Genomic DNA, 24,852 nt, shown 5'->3' on the forward strand with positions numbered 1-24,852 from the left:
TTTTGAGACGGAGTCTCACTTTGTCACCCAGGCTGGAGTGCAGTGGCGCAATCTTGGCTCACTGAAGCCTTGACCTCCTGGACTCAAGCGATCCTCCCATCTCAGCCTCCCTCGTAGCTGCGACCACAGGTGCGTGCCACTATGCCCAGCTAATTTTTTTTTTTTTATTTTATGTAGAGAAGGGGTTTTGCCAAGTTGCCCAGGCTGGTCTGGAACTCTTGGGCTCCAGTGATATGCCCACCTCAGCCTCCCGAAGTGTTGGTATTAGAGGCTTGAGCAACCACACCTGGCCCTTTTTTTTTTTATTGAAGACAAGTGCAGTCTGGCCTGTAGCTGACTTGCAAGTGCTTTCAGGGAAGCGTCAGAGTAAAACAGAAAACTATCTGTAGATGATGAAAGACTTAAAACGGTGATGATTAACCTATTACTGATAATCTTAAAAGTGAAAGATCTTATGAAAATTTGTTAGAAAAGATAACGAAATTGACGAGGAAGTTTGATTTTTGTGGCACACAAACTAAATCCAAAAAAGTGTTAGACAAAAGCATATCTATAAGCATAATGATTAACCTTATTTTATTTTATTATTATATTTTCAGACAGAGTTTTGTTCTGTCGCCCAGGCTAGAGTTCAGTGGCGCAATCTCGGCTCGCTGCAGCCTCCGCCTTCTGGGTTCCAGTGATTCTCCTGCCTCAGCCTCCCAGGTAGCTGGGATTACAGGCACGCGCCACCATGCCCCGCTAAGTTTTGTATTTTTAGTAGAGACAGGGTTTCACCATGTTGCCAGGCTGGTCTCAAACTCCTCATGTCAGGTGATCCACCTGTGTCAGCCCCCTGAAGTGCTGGGATTAAGTTGTGAACCACCGTGCCCAGCCGATTAACCTTATTTTAAAGAAGAGTGGCTAGTACATGTCATTTATGTATATGATGAATGTATTCATTGCAGAGAAAAAAATCTAAAGACATACAATCCTAAGATGTAATGGCCCACGAATATGTCAAGCATGTATAGAGTATATCAAGATTATCAAGGAAAAAGATTTAGCAGTCTGGAGTAGGTCCTTAACTTCTATGTAATGTCATTCCATAAGTAAATGATGTGAATTCAGAATTTTTTTTTTTTTTGAGACGGAGTCTCGCTCTGTCGCCCAGGCTGGAGTGCAGTGGCCGGATCTCTGCTCACTGCAAGCTCCGCCTCCCGGGTTTACGCCATTCTCCTGCCTCAGCCTCCGGAGTAGCTGGACTACAGGTGCCCGCCACCTCGCCTGGCTAGTTTTTTGTATTTTTTTAGTAGAGACGGGGTTTCACTGTGTTAGCCAGGATGGTCTCGATCTCCTGGCCTCATGATCCACCTGTCTCGGCCTCCCAAAGTGCTGGGATTACAGGCTTGAGCCACCGCGCCCGGCCAATGATGTGAATTCTTAACTGAGAACCATTAGCCAAACTAGAAGATACTATATTCAAATTAAAGAAGTCAAATTATGACCAAGTTAACACTGAGGGAAAAAAATCCCTGAAATTATGACTGATGACATTATACTGTTGTCTAATACCAGGCAAAGCAGCACCAGAACTCTGATTAATAGACATGGACAATGAGGGCATTGATGAATTTCTAGGAGCTTTATACCTTCATAGAACTTCCAAAATATCCCTATTAATAACATTTTACCTATACAAATTTAACTTAGGGAGGGTAAGCCTCTCTTACTTTGACAGTGCTTTCCATATGACTCATAATGTTTGATCAAATGAACTGTTATTTTTAACATCTCTCTTTTACAAGGTAAAGGAAAATTTGATTTTCTAGGGCCCCTCAGGGGAAATCTCAAAGACAGTTGTTGGTGCAAAAGGCGTCATTTAGGAGGTTTGAACATTTGATTAAATAGGATCATGGGCTACTGTGGAAAAAAAACGCTTGGCTTCATATTTAACCAAAAGTGACCAGAAAAAAAAAAAAAAGATTTTAGTTCAGTGCAGTGGCCCATGCCTGTAATCTTAGTGCTTTGGGAGGGAGGCCAAGATGGGAGGATCACTTGAGGCCAGGAGTTTGAGACTAGCCTGGGCAACATGGTGGGATCCTGTCTCTACAAAAATTAAAAAATTAGCTGGGCATAAGATTACAGGCCTGTAGTCCTAGCTACTCAGGAGGCTGAGGCAGGAGGATCGTTTGAGTCCAGGAGTTTGAGGCTGCAATGAGCTATGATTGCACCACTGCAATGAACCGTGATTGTGCCACTGTATTCCAGCCTGGACAAGAGTGAGACCCTGTCTCTTAAAAAAAAAAAAAAGTTGAAAAAAGTAAGCATAGGAAGTAATGTGATGGTAAAGAACCTTACCCCTTTCAAGGGTGTGAATATGGTTTTAAGTAATTAAGGACATGATAAAGTCAGCATTAAGCACAGGAAATTCTGGTAAGACACAGAATCTTTGTCTTCTAGGGAGATTATTCAGAAGGCAAAGGAAAACCTTTAATAACCTCTTTATTAAAAGTAGACTAACAGGTGGGGCACGGTGGCTCACACCTGTAATTCCAGCACTTTGGGAGGTGGAGGCGGGCTGATCATGAGGTCAGGAGATCGAGACCATCCTGGCTAACACGGTGAAACCCCGTCTCTACTAAAAAAAAATACAAAAAAATTAGCCAGGTGTGGTGGCGGGCGCCTGTAGTCCCAGCTACTCAGAGGGCTGAGGCAGGAGAATGGCATGAGCCCAGGAGGCGGAGCTTGCAGTGAGCTGAGATCCTGCCACTGCACTCCAGCCTTGGTGACAGAGGGAGACTCCATGTCAAAAAAAAAAAAAAAAAAAAAAAAGAGAAAAAGACTAATAACTGAAGAAAATCAGTCATTTTAACAGAAAACTAAAATCTAGTTTTACATAACTATAATATTTGATAAGCACTTAAAAAAATCTTACAAATAACCCATCAAATCTTAGCTGGCTTTGGCTGGGCATGGTGGCTCACGCCTGTAATTCCAGCACTTTGGAGGCGAGGTGGGTGAATCACTTGAGGTTGAATCACTTGAGGTCAGCAGTTCAAGACCTGCTGGCTGACGTGGCAAAACCCCGTCTCTACTAAAAATACAAAAAAATTAGCTGGGTGTGGTGGCGGGCGCCTGTAATCCCACCTCCTGGGGAGGCTGAGGCAGGAGAATCACTTGAATCTGGGAGGTGCAGGTTACGTTAAGCCCAGATTGTACCACTGCACTCCAGCCTGGGTGATAAGGCGAAACTCTATCTCCAAAAATGAAGAAGAAAAAAAAATTAAGCCAGGTGCGTTTGCTCACGTCTGTCACCCCAGCACTTTGGGAGGCTGGGTTGGGTGGATCATTTGAAGTTAGGAGTTCAAGACCAGCCTGGCCAACATGGTGAAACCTGCCTTTACTAAAAATACAAAAATTAGCCGGGTGTGGTGATGGGTGCCTGTAGTCCAAGCTACTTGGGAGGCTGAGGCAGGAGAATCGCTTGAACCCAGGAGGGAGGTTGCAGTGAGCTGAGATTGCGCCATTGCACTCCAGCCTGGGTGACAGAGCAAGACTCTATCTCAAAAAAAATAAAAAATACAAAAGTCTTAGCCGGCTTTGACCATGACAAATAAAATTTCTTTTACCACTGAGTGCGGTGGCTCACACCTGTAATCCCAGCCCTTGGGAAGCTGAGGTGGGCATATCACGAGGTGAGGAGATCAAGACAGTCCTGGCCAACACGGTGAAACCTTGTCTCTACTAAAAATACAAAAATTAGCTGGGCATGGTGGCGCATGCCTGTATTCCCAGCTACTCGGGAGGCTGAGGCAGGAGAATCACTTGAACCAGGGAGTCGGCGGTTGCAGTGAGCCGAGATTGCGCTGCTGCACTCCAGTCTGGGTGACAGAGTGAGACTTCGTCTCAAAACAAAAACCCCAAAATATTAGTAAATATGTATATGATATTTCTTGTGCAGTGAACTGTAGTAGGCATTGGTGGTAAAATTAGTTATAAGGTGCGGTTCTTGTATACCTTGTATGGATCTAGGCTGAGATGCTAGAGGTAGAAAGTAGGCTTAAAAAAAAAAAAAAGTTGAAAAAAGTAAGCATAGGAAGTAATGTGATGGTAAAGAACCTTACCCCTTTCAAGGGTGTGAATATGGTTTTAAGTAATTAAGGACATGATAAAGTCAGCATTAAGCACAGGAAATTCTGGTAAGACACAGAATCTTTGTCTTCTAGGGAGATTATTCAGAAGGCAAAGGAAAACCTTTAATAACCTCTTTATTAAAAGTAGACTAACAGGTGGGGCACGGTGGCTCACACCTGTAATTCCAGCACTTTGGGAGGTGGAGGCGGGCTGATCATGAGGTCAGGAGATCGAGACCATCCTGGCTAACACGGTGAAACCCCGTCTCTACTAAAAAAAAATACAAAAAAAATTAGCCAGGTGTGGTGGCGGGCGCCTGTAGTCCCAGCTACTCAGAGGGCTGAGGCAGGAGAATGGCATGAGCCCAGGAGGCGGAGCTTGCAGTGAGCTGAGATCCTGCCACTGCACTCCAGCCTTGGTGACAGAGGGAGACTCCATGTCAAAAAAAAAAAAAAAAAAAAAAAGAGAAAAAGACTAATAACTGAAGAAAATCAGTCATTTTAACAGAAAACTAAAATCTAGTTTTACATAACTATAATATTTGATAAGCACTTAAAAAAATCTTACAAATAAACCCATCAAATCTTAGCTGGCTTTGGCTGGGCATGGTGGCTCACGCCTGTAATTCCAGCACTTTGGAGGCGAGGTGGGTGAATCACTTGAGGTTGAATCACTTGAGGTCAGCAGTTCAAGACCTGCCTGGCTGACGTGGCAAAACCCCGTCTCTACTAAAAATACAAAAAAATTAGCTGGGTGTGGTGGCGGGCGCCTGTAATCCCACCTCCTGGGGAGGCTGAGGCAGGAGAATCACTTGAATCTGGGAGGTGCAGGTTACGTTAAGCCCAGATTGTACCACTGCACTCCAGCCTGGGTGATAAGGCGAAACTCTATCTCCAAAAATGAAGAAGAAAAAAAAATTAAGCCAGGTGCGTTTGCTCACGTCTGTCACCCCAGCACTTTGGGAGGCTGGGTTGGGTGGATCATTTGAAGTTAGGAGTTCAAGACCAGCCTGGCCAACATGGTGAAACCTGCCTTTACTAAAAATACAAAAATTAGCCGGGTGTGGTGATGGGTGCCTGTAGTCCAAGCTACTTGGGAGGCTGAGGCAGGAGAATCGCTTGAACCCAGGAGGGAGGTTGCAGTGAGCTGAGATTGCGCCATTGCACTCCAGCCTGGGTGACAGAGCAAGACTCTATCTCAAAAAAAATAAAAAATACAAAAGTCTTAGCCGGCTTTGACCATGACAAATAAAATTTCTTTTACCACTGAGTGCGGTGGCTCACACCTGTAATCCCAGCCCTTTGGGAAGCTGAGGTGGGCATATCACGAGGTGAGGAGATCAAGACAGTCCTGGCCAACACGGTGAAACCTTGTCTCTACTAAAAATACAAAAATTAGCTGGGCATGGTGGCGCATGCCTGTATTCCCAGCTACTCGGGAGGCTGAGGCAGGAGAATCACTTGAACCAGGGAGTCGGCGGTTGCAGTGAGCCGAGATTGCGCTGCTGCACTCCAGTCTGGGTGACAGAGTGAGACTTCGTCTCAAAACAAAAACCCCAAAATATTAGTAAATATGTATATGATATTTCTTGTGCAGTGAACTGTAGTAGGCATTGGTGGTAAAATTAGTTATAAGGTGCGGTTCTTGTATACCTTGTATGGATCTAGGCTGAGATGCTAGAGGTAGAAAGTAGGCTTAAAAAAAAAAAAAGCTAATATCACGTACATGCTAAAGACTAAGGTTATTAAAAGAAGTAAAGCTGAGTCAATTAGAAAGGGTTACAGAGTAGGTAAGGTTTGACTGTGGCTGGGAAGGACTTGCTTGCTGGGAGAAAAAGAGAAGAAGTATGGAGTGGGCAGGAAAATGAATACTCCATGATGATGGGTGTGATGTACTCCCAGTTTACATGTTTTGAAACCTGTTTGTATGATGCAGAGACTATAAAAGATACATGTAGAGTCCTAGGTAGAAGTCATGGTGGAAGGCTGAGGTATTGAGGCGTTATGTAAGTTTAGGCAAGGGGAATCAGAATGACTTTTGAGTTGGCTAAAGTAAAAGTATTAGAAGTAGAAAAGGAAAAGGGAAAATATCGAGATAACTTACTATTAGGATATTTTAAGCCTAAAGTCATGAAGGTCTAGAGTAGGATAGTGGTTCTAAAAACGGAGAAGAGGAGGCAAATGTAAAGACATGCTTGTACAATAAGAGTCAACAAGACAGTCATTGGCAGACTGGTGAAAAAGGGGAAGGGCTCAAAGATGGCTCCAAAGCATGCCAGTAAGGTTAGAATTGTGTACCATTGACTCCTGAGGGATTTTGTTGTTTTTGGGGAAAGGTGATGAATTTAATTTAACAGGAGGTAGAGATGGCCAACAAAAAGTTAGAGGGACAGAACTGGAGATAATGTTTTGGAAATTAGCTGCATAGAATTGCTTGTTGACCAAGTGAACTTTAATTCTCTTTCTTTTTTTGTTATATATTTCAAATGGACAAAATATTAGTTTTACAGTATCTTAAGATAAATTTCCTTTGAACGGGAGCTTCCTTTCTAGTACTTTGAAGTCTACAAGATGTATCTAGAAAATTTGTTACTGTGGAAAATGAAGACTGCTTATATTGAATGGAGGGGGGGAAGGGGAAGGGCTTGTGGTTTTTCTTTTCAATTAATTGCTGTAACACTGTCCTTCAGGTGGCTGAGGGAGTTTCATATTTTCTTTAGACACCATTACGCGCCAAAGGTCTTGCAGGACAACTTTGGTCTATGAATTCTGCCATTTTGCTAGCACGAATAATGGCTCTTGGGTCTACCATTCCATTAGAACTATTAACTCCGTTCATATTAATTTTTTGTTACAAATCTTGCAAAGGGGGATGCTTCTGGGTGGTCCACATTCTATTTTAAGGCTGTATATTCAGTTTTCGTAAATTGTTCTTGCAGGCCCAATTATCATCCCTGTCCATCTTGTAAGTGTCTTTATTATCGTCTAGACCTCAGCTAACTGTGCCATCTCCTACTCCTTTTTGGCCTTCTTTGACTTCTTCAAAAAGTGGGAAATCGCAAGAGACTTTTACTCCCGAGCCAGTGGTGGCTGCCACCTTGTGTCGCTGTCGCTTGTGAACTTTAGTTTTCTATACTCTTTCATTTGGGAACAACAGAGAGTCTTGGGATAACTATATATAGGAATTGGAAAGTTTGAAACAAGACAAACAAGAAAAATAGGTAGTATTATATGAGGAGACCATTCTATATAGGTAGGGATATAGTCAACAGCATTGAATGCTCTAGAGGTGTCAAGGATAAAGACTGAGAAAAGACCACTGGATTTGGTTATAAAGATTTAGAGAAAGTGACCAATGGAACAGAACAGAGTCCTCAGAAATAATACCACACATCTACAGCCATCTGATCTTTGACAAACCTGAGAGAAACAAGAAATGGGGAAAGGATTCCCTTAAATGGTGCTGGGAAAATTGGCTAGCCATAAGTAGAAAGCTGAAACTGGATCCTTTCCTTACTCCTTATACGAAGATTAATTCAAGGTGGATTAGAGACTTAAATGTTAGACCTAATACCATAAAACCCTAGAAGAAAATCTAGGTAGTACCATTCAGGACATAGGCATGGGCAAGGACTTCATGTCTAAAACACCAAAAGCAACGGCAGCAAAAGCCAAAATTGACAAATGGGATCTAATTAAACTAAAGAGCTTCTGCACAGCAAAAGAAACTACCACCAGAGTGAACAGGCAACCTACAGAATGGGAGAACATTTTTGCAATCTACTCATCTGACAAAGGGCTAATATCCAGAATCTACAAAGAACTCAAACAAATATACAAGAAAAAAACAACCCCATCAAAAAGTGGGGAAAGGATATGAACAGACATTTCTCAAAAGAAGACATTCATACAGCCAACAGACACATGAAAAAATGCTCGTCATCACTCGCCATCAGAGAAATGCAAATCAAAACCACAATGAGATACCATCTCACACCAGTTAGAATGGCAATCATTAAGAAGTCAGAAACAACAGGTGTTGGAGAGGATGTGGAGAAATAGGAACACTTGTACACTGTTGGTGGGATTGTAAACTAGTTCAACCATTATGGAAAACAGTATGGCAATTCCTCAAGGATCTAGAACTGGATGTACCATATGACCCAGCCATCCCACTACTGGGTATATACCCAAAGGATTATAAATTACTCTACTACAAAGACACATGCACACGTATGTTTATTGCGGCACTATTCACAATAGCAAAGACTTGGAATCAACCCAAATGTCCATCTGTGACAGACTGGCTTAAGAAAATGTGGCACATATACACCATGGAATACTATGCAGCCATAAAAAAGGATGAGTTCATGTCCTTTGTAGGGACATGGATGCAGCTGGAAACCATCATTCTTAGCAAACTATCACAAGAAGAGAAAACCAAACACCTCATGTTCTCACTCATAGGTGGGAACTGAACAATGAGATCACTTGGACTCGGGAAGGGGAACATCACACACTGGGGCCTATCATGGGGAGGGGGGAGGGGGGAGGGATTGCATTGGGAGTTATACCTGATATAAATGACGAATTGATGGGTGCTGACGAGTTGATGGGTGCAGCACACCAACATGGCACAAGCATACATATGGAACAAACCTGCACGTTATGCACATGTACCCTAGAACTTAAAGTATAAAAAAAAAAAAAAAAAAGATTTAGAGAAAGTACTTGCAGTTGAGTGATGGGTAGGAAGTTAGCTAATGAATGGTAGTATGAGGTGTATATACCAATGTTATAAGATTTTACAGTTAGTAGAAATATAATAATTATTCTGATGGTAACAAGTTAGGGTTATTAAAACAAAAGTTTTCAATAGCAAGGAACCTAGCATAAACCACTGAAAATACAAGAAATACGGAACAATTGATAGAGCAAAGTTGTAGAGAGGAGGTAAGGAGGCTGAACCGAAAGTATTGCTTTAGCCTTAGGAGGAAGGCCATCTTGTCATTTGAGACTGAGGACAAGGTTAGGGAAAATGGGTGGAGAGAAAATTTTGAGAGGTATAAATTAAGATGTTGGGGATGTATGACATTTACCTTATTTCCTGCTTCACTGAGATTGTTTTATGAGACGGTCTGAGAATGAAGGATTCAGGGCATGGAAATTAGTCTTTCAAAGTAGAAAAAGCTTAGAAAGGCTGGTAGGGAAAGTTTCCCAGACGTTTAATAAAGGAAAACAAAGATTCCTGAGCACTGTGAGTGTTCCACTAAAGAGAAGTGATGGTGATTATTTGGGTTATCTGAATACTAGGCGGTCAGAAAGTAAGCTCTCCGGAATGGAAGATACTAGCACATTCCAGGGAGCAAGTGTGTGGATCCAGTGTATCTCCTGGGTAGTTAAAAACAATGTTATGAATCAAATTATACCTACCAGATATCCCATTTAATATGTTGCTGGACAGATACTGGTGACAACATAATGGAAAGTATTCAAGCATCAGAAGGGTGACTGGACAGGATGAACCCTGGGATTTCCTTTCAATAGTGTGATTTATGTGCAGCAGATTTATGTACAGTCCTTCACAAATCCTCAATTGTAACGAGTATTGCTAACTTAAAAAAGATTAGCTTGCCTCCTTCACCCGTTTTCAGGAGGGAGAGGAGACTCAGAACACTTGTGAGGCCTTAAATTACTAGAAAGCGTCTTTGGATTTTGTAGATCAAAATTATTCAGTACACGTAAAAGTGTTAAAGTTTGGCTTGAAAGCAATGAAAGACACTTGGCTGCTACCTAATGTCCATAGCTTTGCTGTAGTTTTCCAAGGATAGTGCCATAAAGAAGGTGCCCAGTAAATATTACGTTATTATCACTCTTGGATTTTAAATGTTGTGTTTCGTGGGTATTCCTTAGCCTTGTGTGGCACTTAGCATTGTATCCTTCACTAGTAGGGACCTTTTTTCTGATGTTTATATTTGGCCCATAGTATGAGAGACTCAGTATAGTGGGCTCTGTGGGGACTGATAAATCAGTGTGATGTGTGAAGGCCTGAAATGAATTAAAAGTGACTCTGTTAGGGAAATTTATGAATTTGCTAATAGCTGCAGCAGATACTCAGAATAAGCAGAAAGATTGGTTAGTCACTTTTTAAAACAGCTGTCTGCTAGTTTGTTTTTGACTAAGAATGTTGGATTTAAGCTTAGTTAGGGAAGTTTATGTTGTACTTATAGTTGAAAATAGTATACATTCATAACTATTTGACAGACACAATCTATAAATTAGTGGAAACACCACTTTTTTCTGATACTTTTTTGACATTGGAGTAATTTCTTGAAAAAGGGGAAATGGTTACTTCTAAATGGTAGTTGGGCTTGGCTTCAGATGACACAGTTGTAGACCTTTAGTAAGTAATTATGAAAGAAGGTCATGTAGATTATTGCATCATAACTCACTGTTTTTTTGTTTTTGTTTTTTTTAAAGACAAGGTCTCCCTCTGTCACCGAGGCTGGGGCACCACAGTGGTGTGATCATAGCTCACTGCAGCCTTGAACTCCTGGGCTCAAGTGATCCTCCGATTTTAGTCTCCCGAGTACCTGGGACTACAGTCGTGCACCATTATGCCTGACCAATTTTTTGAATTTATCTTTTTGTAGAGATGAGGTTTCCATGTGTTGCCTAGGCTGGTCTCAAACTCCTGGGCTTAACCAGTCCTCCTGCTTGAGCCTCCCAAAGTGTTGCAATTACAGGTGTGAGCCACCACGCCTGGCTTGGTCTTACTTTTGCTGCCTCATTAATGTTCTGCATTCCAGCTTCTAGATGTGTGCTATCCAATACTACCACTAGTCACACTTGTCTATATAAATTGGAATGAATTAAGATTATATAAAATTGGGGCCGGGCGCAGCGACTCATGCCTGTAATCCCAGCACTTTGGAAGGCCGAGGTGGGTGGATCACTTGAGGCCAGGAGTTCAAGACCAGTCTGGCCAACATGGCGAAACCCTGCCTCTAGTAAAAATACAAAAAATTAGCTGGACCCATAGTGGTGGGCGCCTGTAATTCCAACTACTCGGGAGGCTGAGGCAGGAGAATTGCTTGAATCTGGGAGGTGGAGGCTACAGTGAGCCAAAATCGTGCCATTTTACTCCAGCCTGAGCAGTAAGAGTGAAACTCTGTCTCAAAAAAAAAAAAAAAAGTTATATAAAATTAAAAATTTAATTTCTTAGTCACACTAGCCACATTTTAAGTGCTCCATAGCCGCGTGTGACTGGTGGTACTGTGTTATGCAGTGGAGAGGACATTTCCATCATCACAGAAAGTTCTGTAGGACAGTAGTGCTCTAGATTTTTAATTGTTGCTTGATATTAGGAAAGTAAATGTCAGAAGCTTGGAATAGATATTTAATAAAACCCAAAAAACATGGAATTTATACTACCTCACTCCCAACAGCCTCAGCTTTCTCAAAGTTAAATGTTATTTCTGTAAGATTGGCTTTATATTTAGTTTCTGGTCTTTTCAAAGGTCATTTTGATAATAATATAGAACAGAATAAAGTAGCTTTGCCAAGAACTATTTCAGTCAAACTGTAACAGTTTTATTAAGGTATAATTGATAGACAATAAATTTTGTTTATGTCAAGTGTAAAATTTAGTAAGTTTTGACATGTTTACACCTCTGAAACCATCATTATTACTGATAATATAGCTCATCACCTACAAAAGTTTGCTCGTGCCCCTTTTTAATCCTCCCCCTTATTCTTTTGCATCTTCTCTCCCTATGTTGAGACAGCCATTGGTCTGCTTTATGTCATAATGGACTAGTTTACCTTTTGTAAAAGTTTATATAGATGAGAGTCATGCAATATATACCTTTCTTTTGGCCTGGCTTCTTTCATTCTGAATTGAGATCCACCCATTTTTCACGTACAAAGAGTTCATTATTTTCTATTGTATGGCAGTATTACAGTTTTTTATCCATTAGTCTGTTGATGACATTTGGGTTGATTCCAGTTTGGGTTATTACAAATAAATTGCTATGAGTATTTGCATGTAAGTCTTTGTATTGACGTATGTTTTTATTTCTGTTGAGTAAATACCTAGATGTGGAATAGGCAATACCTAGCTATTGCCTTGGATTGTATAGTAGGTTGTGTGTTTAACCTTTTAGGAAACTGCCAAACTGTTTTCCCAAATGACTGTACCATTTTACATTCACCCCAGTAGAGTATGAGTGTTCCAGTAGCTCCATATCCTTGCCAATTCTTGGTATAGCCAGGCTTTAAAATTTTATCTGAGTTATTTTAACCAGAAAAGACTATCATGGTGGAAATAGTTCCCCCCCTTTCCTATGTCTTATGTTTTAAATGCTGCAAAAATAATATTTTGTGTGTGAAAGAATTTTAGATGGTCTCCAACTGATTTATTTACTCTTTTCTTATCTTTGACAATCACTAATAATGATTTGAAACCCAGTTTACAAGAATCAATACCTTTTCTTCCTTTTCACTTACATATTTTTCTTTTTTTGTTCTAGCGGCCCCTTTGTTGCTTTATGCAAACAGACGGGACTTGCGATTGGTTGATGCTACAAATGGCAAAGAGAATGCTACGATTGTAGTTGGAGGCTTGGAGGATGCAGCTGCGGTGGACTTTGTGTTTGGTCATGGCTTGATATACTGGAGTGATGTCAGCGAAGAAGCCATTAAACGAACAGAATTTAACAAAACTGAGAGTGTACAGAATGTTGTTGTTTCTGGATTATTGTCCCCCGATGGGCTGGCATGTGATTGGCTTGGAGAAAAATTGTACTGGACAGATTCTGAAACTAATCGGATTGAAGTTTCTAATTTAGATGGATCTTTACGAAAAGTTTTATTTTGGCAAGACTTGGATCAACCCAGAGCTATTGCCTTAGATCCTTCAAGTGGGTAAGTTTTTGTACAGTGTACGAAGATCATCGTACCTCCTCCTGGTTTTTTTCCATTGACATATACCACCCTGACCCCTATGAGAAGAGAAAGATCGAAAACAGGAGTTTTAGATTCTTTGGGCTTCTTTGTTGAGTAGACTTGAATGTAGAAAGTTATGTTGTGTTGTTATTATTATTGTTATTATTATTTTTGACAGGATCTTGCTCTGTCACCCAGGCTGTAGTGCAGTGGTGCAATCAAAGCTCACTGCACTGTCAACCTCCCAGGCTGAAGTGATCCTCCCATTTCAGCCTCCCATGTAGCTGGGACTTTAGGTGTGTGCTACCACACCTGGCTAACTAAAAAAATTTTTTTGTTAGCTGGGTGTTGTGGCGCACGTCTGTAATCCTAGCTACTCGTGTGGCTGAGGCACGAAAATCGCTTGAACCCAGGAGGCGGAGGTTGCAGTGAGCTGAGATTGCACCACTGTGCTCCAGCCTGGGAAACCGAGTGAGACTTTGTCTCAAAAAAATTTTTTTTTGTAAAGACGGAATTTCACCATCTTGCCCAGGCTGGTCTCGAACCCCTGGGCTCAAGTGATCAATTGCTCTGCCTTGGCTTCCCAAAGCCCTGGGATTGTGGGTGTGAGCCACTGTGCCCAGTGTGTTGTGTTCTTAGTGTTTCTGTAAATTGTTTTGGGTTTCTAATAGCCATGTTTATATTTCTTGGGTTTTCTTCTGTATTTATTTTTTGTGATATCATAAGATAATTTGAAAGGAGAGAAGAATGAAAACTTAAAAAGAGAAGGATTTGATAGCTCAAGATGAGGTAGACTAGATCTTATAACTTTTATTATATGCACAATGATATTGTGATAACTAGTTTTTTTATGTTACACTCTGAAGCGTTATTTAATATGTCAGCATTGAATGAAAAATAAAAGTTACTAAATAACTCATTTCCAGTTAGCTAAACATATATTTGCAATAAAGGTGAATTTTCTAATGAGAAGGAAAACTTAAACCTCTGAGTAAGTCTCGTTTCAAAGTGTGAGCTGTATCCCCACATTGCTTCTGTTACTATGCCTCATTTCTACTATTAGCGTATACCATTTTATGATATTTCTTTGTGGAATAAAGTGTCATGGCCAGTCTGTCATGGCCAAGTATAGGTAACTTTCTGAACATGAACCTAAAATGACTAATATTTGGTTAAAATCCAAAGATAAATAACTTGTACTATTTTAGTACTTTGTTTTCTTTAGCTTTCAATTGTATTAGAATGCTTTAAAACTCATTTCATTTATGGAAAGGAGTGGATTCTTTTTATGTAATAAATGAGAACTTGGGGAGAATAGAGGAAAGGTTTATGTGTGCTTCTTTATCTTGGTATCAGGCCTGATTTGGTTACAGACGTTGAACAGGATGCCATGTTGTAGAAAAATGAGAAGACTGATTTGACTGTAAAGGATAACGTGGGCAGTAGTGTAATGAAATTTTAGAGGGAGATGTCTGGAAATACAAATAAGTATTTTTTAGAGTGGAACTAAAACGTGTTTGTTGAGGCAAGATGGTGCTCTTAAAGCACCGGCAAATATTGTAGCAGCTCTGATGGTATGAAAAAGCATTGGATGTCCTGAGGAGGAGGTCTCAGATGTAACTGTAGTTATCAAATAATTTGGTTGTTGAGAACTTTACAGATATTTTTGAGAAATGGAGTTTGTCTTTTGCTAACAGAGTTTGTGAGGCTCAGGAGTTGTTGAAATGTTTCTGAGGTTACTGCTTTGTAGAACACATAGGGTTTTGGTACTTTTAGTCGTCATTAGGGAAGAATACTTTGGTGAAAAGATAAAGTTCTTTTTTCCCCTCTTTTTCTTCTTGACAAAGTAAGGCTTACCACTGTAAGGGTGATGATTGAAATTTAATAAAATATCTATTAAATGGTTATTATGTTCAGAGTTCTGCATTTTGTACTCTGGTTGGAGAGAGGGGGTTTAGTTTATCTTTACTGTTTTATTTAAGGACAGAAAACTTGGGAGAGACAACTTTTTCTTCTTCATAGCATGTTTATTTGCATTATGTAACGTGTGTGAAGAGAGGAAAAGTGTTAAAATAATTAGAAGAGACACAAGAGCTGTTATGAGCTTCATTGCCAGATTTTGGAACAGGATCTTGATCATTTCTGTGAGGAATTAATGATTACATGATAGTACATTATTAAAGGGAACTGAATGTATATAGTTCCTCTTGACTCTTCAGGATCTAACAGTTTAGTGAGTAAATTAATCATTTTCATTTTGTTCCCCAAAACTAATGAGCTTTACTTTTGGTTAGTAGGTCTGATAAGTATCTTCTGAAGTAATTTTGCCATTTGATTAAAAAATACTTTAGAGTTTCTGTGGCTTTAATTTATCCTTGTTACTTCTCGTTATTGAATGTGATAATTCACCAAAGACTTAGCTGATAAAAAAGATTATTGGGAGAATCGGTAGTAATGTACTTTGAAGGTAGAAGGTAGTGTTATGTAGCTTCTGAAGGTGGTTCAGTGAAGAATAACTCTTTCTGTGGACTAAAGGCTTGGTCAAACACCCAGTGAAATATTTTTTATTATTTTTGATGTGTGTGGTTAATGTGAGAGGCAGAGGAGGGGAATATAGGGGAGAGAGAGTGGGTAAATTCAGCCCCCTCCCCCAGCTTTAACAGTCCTCTCAAAATTTCTTTTAATTTTGAGAAGTCATTTTGTGTTATGGTTATTTTAAAAATGACTCAACTGGAAACAAATAGAATCTGGTCAAGTGTTATATATACATATGATATATATACATATGATGGAGCGTATTTAAAATTATGTTTTAAACTCCTGCACTGAAAAATATATTCAGATAATCTTTCAGTGTTAATGATCTTAGATTTGTATCGTGGTTTGTGGTTTTAGTTGAAAAGTAATTATAGGTAGAGTACATCATTTGTCAAACAGAATAGATGATTTCCAGATTTATTTTCTGGGGGAAATACGAAGTTTGAGTTCCAGGCAAAGTACATGAAAACAGTGCTGAGGAAAAATGTAGACTTTTCAGAGTTCCAGGATCCTGGTTTATGAGGTTCACAAGAGCTGACTGAGCTCTCTCACAGCAACTTACGTAAAAGGAAAGCTATTGAATGACTGGTATTGTTTGAGCCCTGGGAACTAGTGCAGACATCTGTGTGCTTTCGGATGTATGGAGTTCTTTGTGTAATCAGTCCATTTAGCCTACACTGAAGGAAGATTTTTATTCCTCTCTAAATTTGGCCTCTATTATATTAGTCTGAGATTTTTTTTTTCTTGTAATAGTTACTAGCAGTGTACAGTTTGGACTAAGAAACGGGAAGATTTGTGTATGAAATTGTTACAGAGTGAACAACCAGAGTTACAGTAAACCGTAGTCTTAGGTTATAGTGAGTAGAGGTGATTCCTATGTGGCTGCTGCTAATGCTGGAGCCCTTCGCTCTGATTCCACAGTTACCATGCTAAGCAACTGTACTAATCTTGGTGATGTTGAGGACCTGTGTTAAGTTTAAGGGTGTTTTGTTTCTTCGTTTAGGATCCTTTCATATTCTAAATCATTTTAGATTTTTTTTATAAAGTTAAACTTTAGTGATTCAATTTGAGGTGAATTTATAAACAGCTTTGAATGATAGTTATATTTTTTAAGTACGTATTTTTATTTATTTATTATTTGTCTGTTTATTTATTTTTGAGATGGAGTCTCGCTCTATCGCCCAGGCTGGAGTGCAGTGGTGCGATCTCCCCTCACTGCAAGCTCCGCCTGCTGGGTTCACGCCATTTTCCTGCCTCAGCCTCCGAGTAGCTGTGACTACAGGCGCCCGCCACCATGCCCGGCTAATTTTTGGTATTTTTAGTAGAGACGGGGTTTCATCATGTTAGCCAGGATGGTCTTGATCTCCTGACCTCGTGATCTGCCCGCCTCTGCCTCCCAAAGCGCTGGGATTACAGGTGTGAGCCATTGTGCCTGGCCTATTTTTTATTTTCATTTTTATTTTTTGAGACGGAGCCTCACTCTTGCCCAGGCTGGAGTGCAGTGGGACAATTTCTACTCACTGCGACCTCTGCCTCCCAGGTTCAAGCCATTCTTCTACCTCAGCGTCCCCAGTAGCTGGGATTACAGGCACACACTACCATGCCCAGCTAATTTTTGTATTTTTAGTAGAGACAGGATTTCACCATGTCGGCCAAGCTGGTCATGAACTCCTGACCTCAAGTGATCTGCCTGCCTCAGCCTCCCAAAAGACTGGGATTACAGGTGTGAGCCACCGTGCCCAGCCAAAAATATGTATTTTTAAATCATTGTTAAATATAACATTAACAACACTAAAAGTTCTTCTTTAAAAATGCTTGCACATCTACCTCAGTGGAAAAAAGTGATTTGTACTTTTTCTATCAGTTTTATACATGTAATTATCATATTTTGAATATGTTTAAAAGTATTTTCTACACTTATATATCCCAGGTGACTAAAATAGTTCCTAAATCTTTTTTTGTGACTGAACTTTAAGAAAAAAGGTTTTCTTAAAGGAAAACTTTTTTTAAAAGTTAAAGGAAAATAATATTTTCTGTTACAGTATTAGCTTTCTTTTTTAGAAGAAAGCATTTTCTAAGCAAATGCAAATTTTAGCATGGTCTTCTATGAATTCCAAATGAGTATGGCTGTGATTACAAATGTTTATTTAAAACATAATTAAGATTTTTAGTCCTTAGTTGTTTTTCACAAAAGTTATCAAGATCATATTTTATAAAAATATATTCACTGGAGCTTGTTTTATGTTATACCTAGCTCTATTATTATTATTATTATTTTTTTCTTGAGACAAGAGTCTCGCTCTGTCGCCAGGCTGGAGTGCAGTGACGGAATCTTGGCTTACTGCAACCTCCACCTCCCGGGTTCAAGTGATTCTCCTGCCTCAGCCTCCCAAGTAGCTGGGACTACCAGGCGCGTGCCACCATGCCCAGCGAATTTTTGTATTTTTAGTAGAGACAGAGTTTCACCATGTCGGCCAGGATGGTCTCAATCCCTTGACCTTGTGATCCGCCCACCTCGGCCTCCTGAAGTGATGGTATTACAGGCATGAGCCACCGCGCCCGGCCAATACCTAGCTCTGTTTACCAGCAAATTACTTCAGTGTCTTGGATCTAAGTTACCTTATTTCTAAAATGATGGGTTTCTTTCAGTTTTGACATTATTTTAAGTTTAAAAACTGAGATATTGGCTAGGTGTGGTGGCTTATGCCTGTAATCCCAGCCCTTTAGGAGGCCAAGGTGGGCGGATCACTTGAGTACAGGAGTTTGAGACCAGCCTGTGCAACATTATGAAACCCTGTCTTTACAAAAAAATACAAAAAATTAGCCAGGCATGGTGGCACACGCCTGTGGTCCTGAGCTACTCAGGAGGCCGAGGTGGGAGGATCACTTGAGCCCAGGAGCGGAGGTTGCTGTGGGCCGAGACTGAGCCATGGCGCTCCAGCCTAGGTGATGTTAGAGTAAAGACCCCGTTTCCAAAAAACAAACAACAAAAAAAAGTGAGATATTTAAAGAGAGAACTCTGAACAGCTATTTAAAAAATTTTATTTTACAGAACTCTGAATAGCTATTTTAAAAATTTTATTTTACAGTTACACATTCAAGTCAGTAGTTTAAGTATGTTACACTTAGAATTGTGTTTTTGTGGAGCAGATTCTTAAACTTTTGTTTTTACTACCTTGCATATGTCATCACTCTGGGTCTCCTGTTTTACTCCACAGTTGAAACCTTTTTTCCAGTTCCATTTGATGTAAACGGAAAAATGCTTTGAGATGTCAAAGGATTCTTTTTTTTTTTTTTGAGACCGAGTTTTACTCTTGTTGCATAGGCTGGAGTGCAGTGGCGTGACCTCGGCTCACTGCAACCTCTGCCTCCCGGGTTCAAGCACTTCTCCTGGCTCAGCCTTCCTAGTAGCTGGGATTACAGGTGCCTGCCACCCCACGCCTGGCTAATTTTTTGTGTTTATAGTAGAGACAGGATTTCTCCATGTTGGCCAGGCTGGTCTCGAACTCCTGACCTCAGGTGATCCACCTGCCTCGGCCTCCCAAAGTGCTGGCATTACAGGCATGAGCTGCTGTGCCAGGCCATAAAAAGATTCTTTTTGTATGGAGAGTGGAAAATGTAGCCAGTTACTTTTAGGCAGATTATATAGATTCACATATGTTTGGAGGTGAGGCTTTTTGAGATCATTATCTAAAAATTAAGAGTGATGTGTTAGAAGAACCACTAATCTGGTCAGGAAATCTGAATTAGAGGTTTAGCTTGAATGGCATATGAATCAAGGCCTTGGAAATTAAGAAACAACAAACTCGTGGTGTGTGTCTCTCTCTCTCTGTGTGTGTGTGTGTGTGTTCTCAAATGTTAACGTAGGGCTTTTTTCTTAAAATTATCTTAACTTTCATCCAGTTTTAGTTTCTTCATATCAAGTGATATCCATCACTGTGTCTCAAATTAATATGTTTCAGTTGCATTGTCTACTTTTTTATGCTTCATATCTCTGAGCGTTTATTGAAGGAATTTTGAAGGGGAGTAGTTGTAGTATAACTGAATGCCTTTACATAACACAGTATTTTAATAGCTTTGCTTTTTAATAAAAGCTTTCTTTGCATGTAGCATTGAGCTTTTCATTCATCCTTAGTAGAAGACTGAAACTTAGTGATGACAAAGAATAGGATACCTTCCTCTGTATGGTTGGAGATGAAAAAAAAAAAAAAAAAGAATAGGGTATCTTTATGAGTGTAGACTGCCTGCATTTGGGGATTTTGTCTACCTTTGATGTATTCCGGGGTTGATAACTCTTCAGAAATTACAATGAATCTTTAAGATTTTGGAAGGAGGGGTTTGTCAGCTAGTTTGTGAACTAGGGATAAAATAATGATTGTTTTTATTTTTGTACCAATTAATATTGATACTGTATTTCTTTTAGAAATTTTCACTTAAACTTACTGAATTTTATACTGTTTTGGTTTTCCTGCCACTTAGACTGTGCCTTTCCTTCCTCCATTAGCTCTTTAAAAATGGAACAGTTTAAAAGTGCATTATTTTCTTTGTTCTTTTTCTGAGATCATATCTGTTCCCAGTTGGCTTTTGCATAGAAGCAGATAGCCAATTATTTAAAATCTAAAGCTTCAGATTAGATCTTGCTTTAAAACACTGGCCCTGTGTATGAAGGATCTTGGTGTAAACAACTTACAGTTTTGAAAGATGTTCTGGTAAATTGGGAAGGTCTGTTTTCTATCCCTTGAATCCTAGAACTGGAAGGGAATCTTAAGGATCCTCTAGCTAAATGCCTTCCTTCCCTTCTTTGGGTGAAGAAACCAAGGCCTTTGACCAAGATAAAGTGAGAGGGAGCTATATTCTTAGTTGAAATTTTTGGATTCCATGTTTGGTCCTTTTTTTCTTTGTGAAAGGTATCTTACTGAAGCCATGGTTTTTTGTTTTTTGTGTTTTTTTACAAGTTGAATTACTTAAAAAAATTCAACATGGTAGCTTTGTTTAAAGGACCTTTTAAAATAAGTTTTATGTTTTTAGGTTTACTCAGTGTACCAATTTCTTACTTTACCATTGCTTTTTGCATCCCAGTTAATCCGCTTGAATTCAGCTTCCTTTTGTGTGAAGTGTGCCCTTCAATGTTTCTTTCAGTGAGGGTCTGTTAATAGTAACTCCTGGTCTTTGTCTAAAAATGTATTTATTTTGCCCTCATTCTTGAAATGATAATTAGAGTATAGAATTCTGTGTGATTATTTCCACTCAGACCTTTGAGGGTGTGTGGCTTTAATTGTTGGTACGATTAAGTCTGTATTGCTTTATAATTTATCATTTATCTTTTTAATATTTTTCTGGTTTTTAAAAGCTTCTCTTGATTTTTGGTATTTTGCAGCTTTGTCTACCCTGTGTCTAGATGTGGATGTATTTTTATTTATCCTGCTTAGGATTCATATTTCTAGAATCTAAGCATTTTTGTTGTTTGTTAATTCTAGAGAATTCTTACCCATTTTTTTCTTAATTTTCCTTCATTCTCCTTAGTCTTCTTTGGAACTCTTGTTTGATATATGTTCCTTTCTAATTTCTTGTTCCTTTCCTCTTAATTTTGCTTTTTTATCTTCTCTCTCATTATTTCTCTGAGCCACTTTCTTGGTTTTTTTTTTTTTTTTTTGTACCTGCCATTTAGATAACAAAATTCTTTCTTCAGCTGTGCCTAATTTTGCAGTTTAATATGTAATTGAGGTTTTAATATCAGTGACTATATTTTCATTTTTTAGAAGTTCCTTGTGTCCCTTGTTTAAAAACTTATGAAGAAATCTCAGCTACATGAAAGTAGAGAAAACAGTAGATCAGTAATTTTAGACTTGGAAAAAAGTTGCAAAAATTGTACGTAGCTCTGGTATAACTTTCACCCAACTTCCATAAATATTGACATTTTGTATAACCATAGAACAGTTATCTAACCAGGAATTAATGTTGATAGAATACTGTTAACTAATCTGTAGACCATATTTGAATTTCTCCGTTTTCCCCATTAGTCCTTTCTCTGGGCCAGGATCCCATTTTGCGTTTAGTTATCTCCTCAGCCTTTTCTAATCTGAGATGTTTTGGTAGTCTTTCTTCATTGTTCATAACCTAGACGTTTTTGAAGATTATCGGCCAGTCATTTGTAGAACGTTCCTCAGTTTGGCTCTATTTGCTGTTTCTCGTGATTTGATTAAAGTTATACATTTTTGGCAAGAATACCACAGAAGTGATATTATGCCCTTCTCAGGGCATCCTGTCAGCAGGCACATTGTGTGGATACTGGGTGATGTTACAGTTGATCACTTGGTTATGGTTTTGTCTGCTAGTTTTTTTTCACTGTAGTTACTATTTTTCTCCTTGCAATATATATTTGAGGCTGTGCAATTATCCTGTTTCTCATCATACTTTTATCCACAAATTTTATCATTCCTTGATAGTTTTTGCCTGTAGTAATTGTTACTGTGGTGTTTGCTTTTTGCCAAATAGTGATTTTTCTAGTTCCATTATTCCTTCTGTGTGCGTTATTAGTTAGACTTCTCCCTTAACATAGAGCTGTCCTGTCTCTCTCATTTATTTATTCAGTTATTTATGTTAGTGTGATATTGTGAAAATGTATTTGGTATCTGTCCCCTGGTTCTTGGCACAGAGCTTCTAAAACCCTTGTAATTTCCTGAGCAGTAGGGGTGCTAGGTGCATCTTTTGTTCTAATATTTGGTCTTTGACTCCAGTGCCTGACATGGAACTCCTAATCCGTTGGAATTTCCTGGGTGATAGGAACATCTTTTGTTTTAATGAGGCAACTCTCGGTAGGCTTCTGGATGGGGGCTGGTCACCAGAAAGACCAAGCCATGATTAGAAGCTTGGAACTTTCAGCTCCGCTTCACATCCTTGGGAAGGGGAGAGGGACTGGAGATAAAGCTAATATCAATCATGCCTATATAAGAAGCCTCTCCAAAAAAAAAAAAAAAAGCCCAGAACTACGGGGGGTTGGAGAGCTTCTGGGTTGGTGAACACATCCATTTTCATGTTTCATTAGGATGGAATCTCCTGTGCTCGTGACCCTTCTAGATCTCTCCCTATGTATCTTTTCCATGTGGTTGTTCATCTGTATCCTTTGTAATATCCTTTATAATAAACTGATAAATATAAATAAAGTGTTTCCCTGAGTTCTGTGAGCTGCTGTAGCAAATGATTGAACCTGAGGAAGGGATTGTGGGAACCTCCAGTTTATAGCTGGCCAGTTAGTAGCACGGGTGCCTGCAAAGGAGGGGGTTATAGCTGGCCAGTCAGTAGCACGGGCGCCTGCAATGGAGGGGGCAGTAACCAAGCCCGTTACTGGGATCTGATGCTGTCTTCACATAGATAGTGTCAGAATTGAACTGGCTTGTAGGACACCCAGCTGGTGTTGTAGAATTGCTTGGTGTGGGGAACCCCCCCGTTACCCCGCCCAGCAATCTGGTGTCAGAAGTGTTCTGTTATGTTGACTCTGTGAGAGAAGGAAAAGTGTTTTTCTGATACAGTTAGTATGGATTCATGGGCATTTATTTTATCCTGTAGGTTATAATCCAAAACTGTCATGATTTTCTTGCTCAAATTGTTGCAGATTTGGCCACTGGGAGCTCCTTCAAGTTGGTTCCTGAGTCATTTTTACATGCCCTCATTGTTTTATTTATTTATTTTATTTATTTATTTCAGATGGAGTCTTGCTCTGTCGCCCAGGCTGGAGTGCAGTGGCATGATCTCAGCTCACTGCAAGCTCTGCCTCCCAGATTCGTGCCATTCTCCTGCCTCAGCCTCCCAAGTGGCTGGGACTACAGGCGCCCGCCACCACACCCAGCTAATTTTTTGTATTTTTTAGTGGAGACGAGGTTTCACACCGTGTTAGCCAGGATGGTCTGGATCTCCTGACCTCGTGATCCGCCCGCCTTGGCCTCCCATGGTGCTGGGATTACAGGCGTGAGCCACCGTGCCTGGCCCCCTCATTGTTTTTTAAGTACTTTCTTACTTTCTGGCAACTCCAGACAGTCCAGACTCATTGTGTCCTTCTTCTGTTCCACCACGTGAATCAACTATTTCTCCAAGGAGTTCTGGCTCCTTTTATTAGAGAATGGTATTTAGAAATGAAGATGTGGAAACTAGGTATGTTCTTTGCTACTGGATTTTCTTTCTTCTTTTTTTTTTTTTTTTTTTTAAGCCAGAGTTTTGCCCTTGTTGCCCAGGCTGGAGTGCAATGGTGCGATCTTTGCTCACTGCAGCCTCCGCCTCCTGGGTTCAAGTGATTGTCCTGCCTCAGCCTCCCGAGTAGCTGGGATTACAGGCATGCGCCACCACGCCTGGCTAATTTTGTATTTTTAGTAGAGACAGGGTTTCTCCATGTTGGTCAGGCTGGTCTCAAACTCCCAACCTCAGGTGATCTGCCTGCCTTGGCCTCCCAAAGTGCATGAGATTACAGGCGTGAGCCACTGTGCCCAGCTGTATTTTCTTTTATTGTATTTAGTACCTCTCAGTGGACAGAGTTAGGAAATGCATGGTGTATGTAGACACACATACTCCTAGTTCTGTGTCTTTGCTATATGTAAAAACAAATTCATGTTATCGCCAATTCCAGTCTACTACCACAAAATTATCGTTGTAGCCTTCTCCCTTTTCTTACTTGGGATATTTACTTCTATTCTGTGATAGTGAGAAACCTGGCTCTCATTATTCATGATATATTTTCTTATTTGCCCATCTTAGTATACATATACATTAAGAGTTTTAAAATCATTAGCCTATACCACCATTGTGAGAAACGAATTTACTTTGGTGTTATGTGAAACAATTTACATGTTCCTAAGAGTTAAAAATAACACAAAAATTTATACTCAGAAAAGTGTTCTTCTTCCCCATCCCTTCTCTCGTCGTCCCATCCCCTACCCTTTTTTATCCAGTCTTTCCCCACCCCTTTCTATAGGTATCTTATTCTTAATAATTTCTGCTTTTTTATTGTGAATTCGTTTATGTACAAATGAGTTGATACATGTGTATATTCTTTTTTTTTTCTTTTATTATACCTCTGTTCTCTCAGAATGTGAATCTGTATATTCTTTTTTTTTTTTTGAGACGTCTCTCTCTGTCGCCCAGGCTGGAGTGCAGTGGCACGATTTTGGCTCACTGTAACCTCTGCATCCCGGGTTCAAGCGATTCTCCTGCCTCAGCTTCCTGAGTAGCTGGATGAACAAGTGCGTGCCACCACACCTGGCTA

General features: G+C 39.8%; 1 protein-coding gene and 1 pseudogene across 2 annotated transcripts in view; one reads left to right on the plus strand and one right to left on the minus strand.

Moving 5' to 3' along the window:
* Window positions 1-24,852, plus strand: part of LRP6 (LDL receptor related protein 6) — a 161,005-nt gene that overhangs the window by 12,721 nt on the left and 123,432 nt on the right. For both annotated transcript variants that reach the window (XM_033222837.1, XM_033222838.1), the window contains exon 2: window positions 12,647-13,040. In XM_033222837.1, the coding sequence (XP_033078728.1) occupies window positions 12,647-13,040 (394 nt within the window). The remainder of the gene's footprint in view (window positions 1-12,646; window positions 13,041-24,852) is intronic.
* LOC117090506 lies at window positions 5,711-7,141 on the minus strand (annotated as a pseudogene).

The sequence above is a fragment of the Trachypithecus francoisi genome, unplaced genomic scaffold, assembly GCF_009764315.1.
Source record: "Trachypithecus francoisi isolate TF-2019V2 unplaced genomic scaffold, Tfra_2.0 Lachesis_group11, whole genome shotgun sequence".
Lineage (NCBI taxonomy): Eukaryota > Metazoa > Chordata > Mammalia > Primates > Cercopithecidae > Trachypithecus > Trachypithecus francoisi.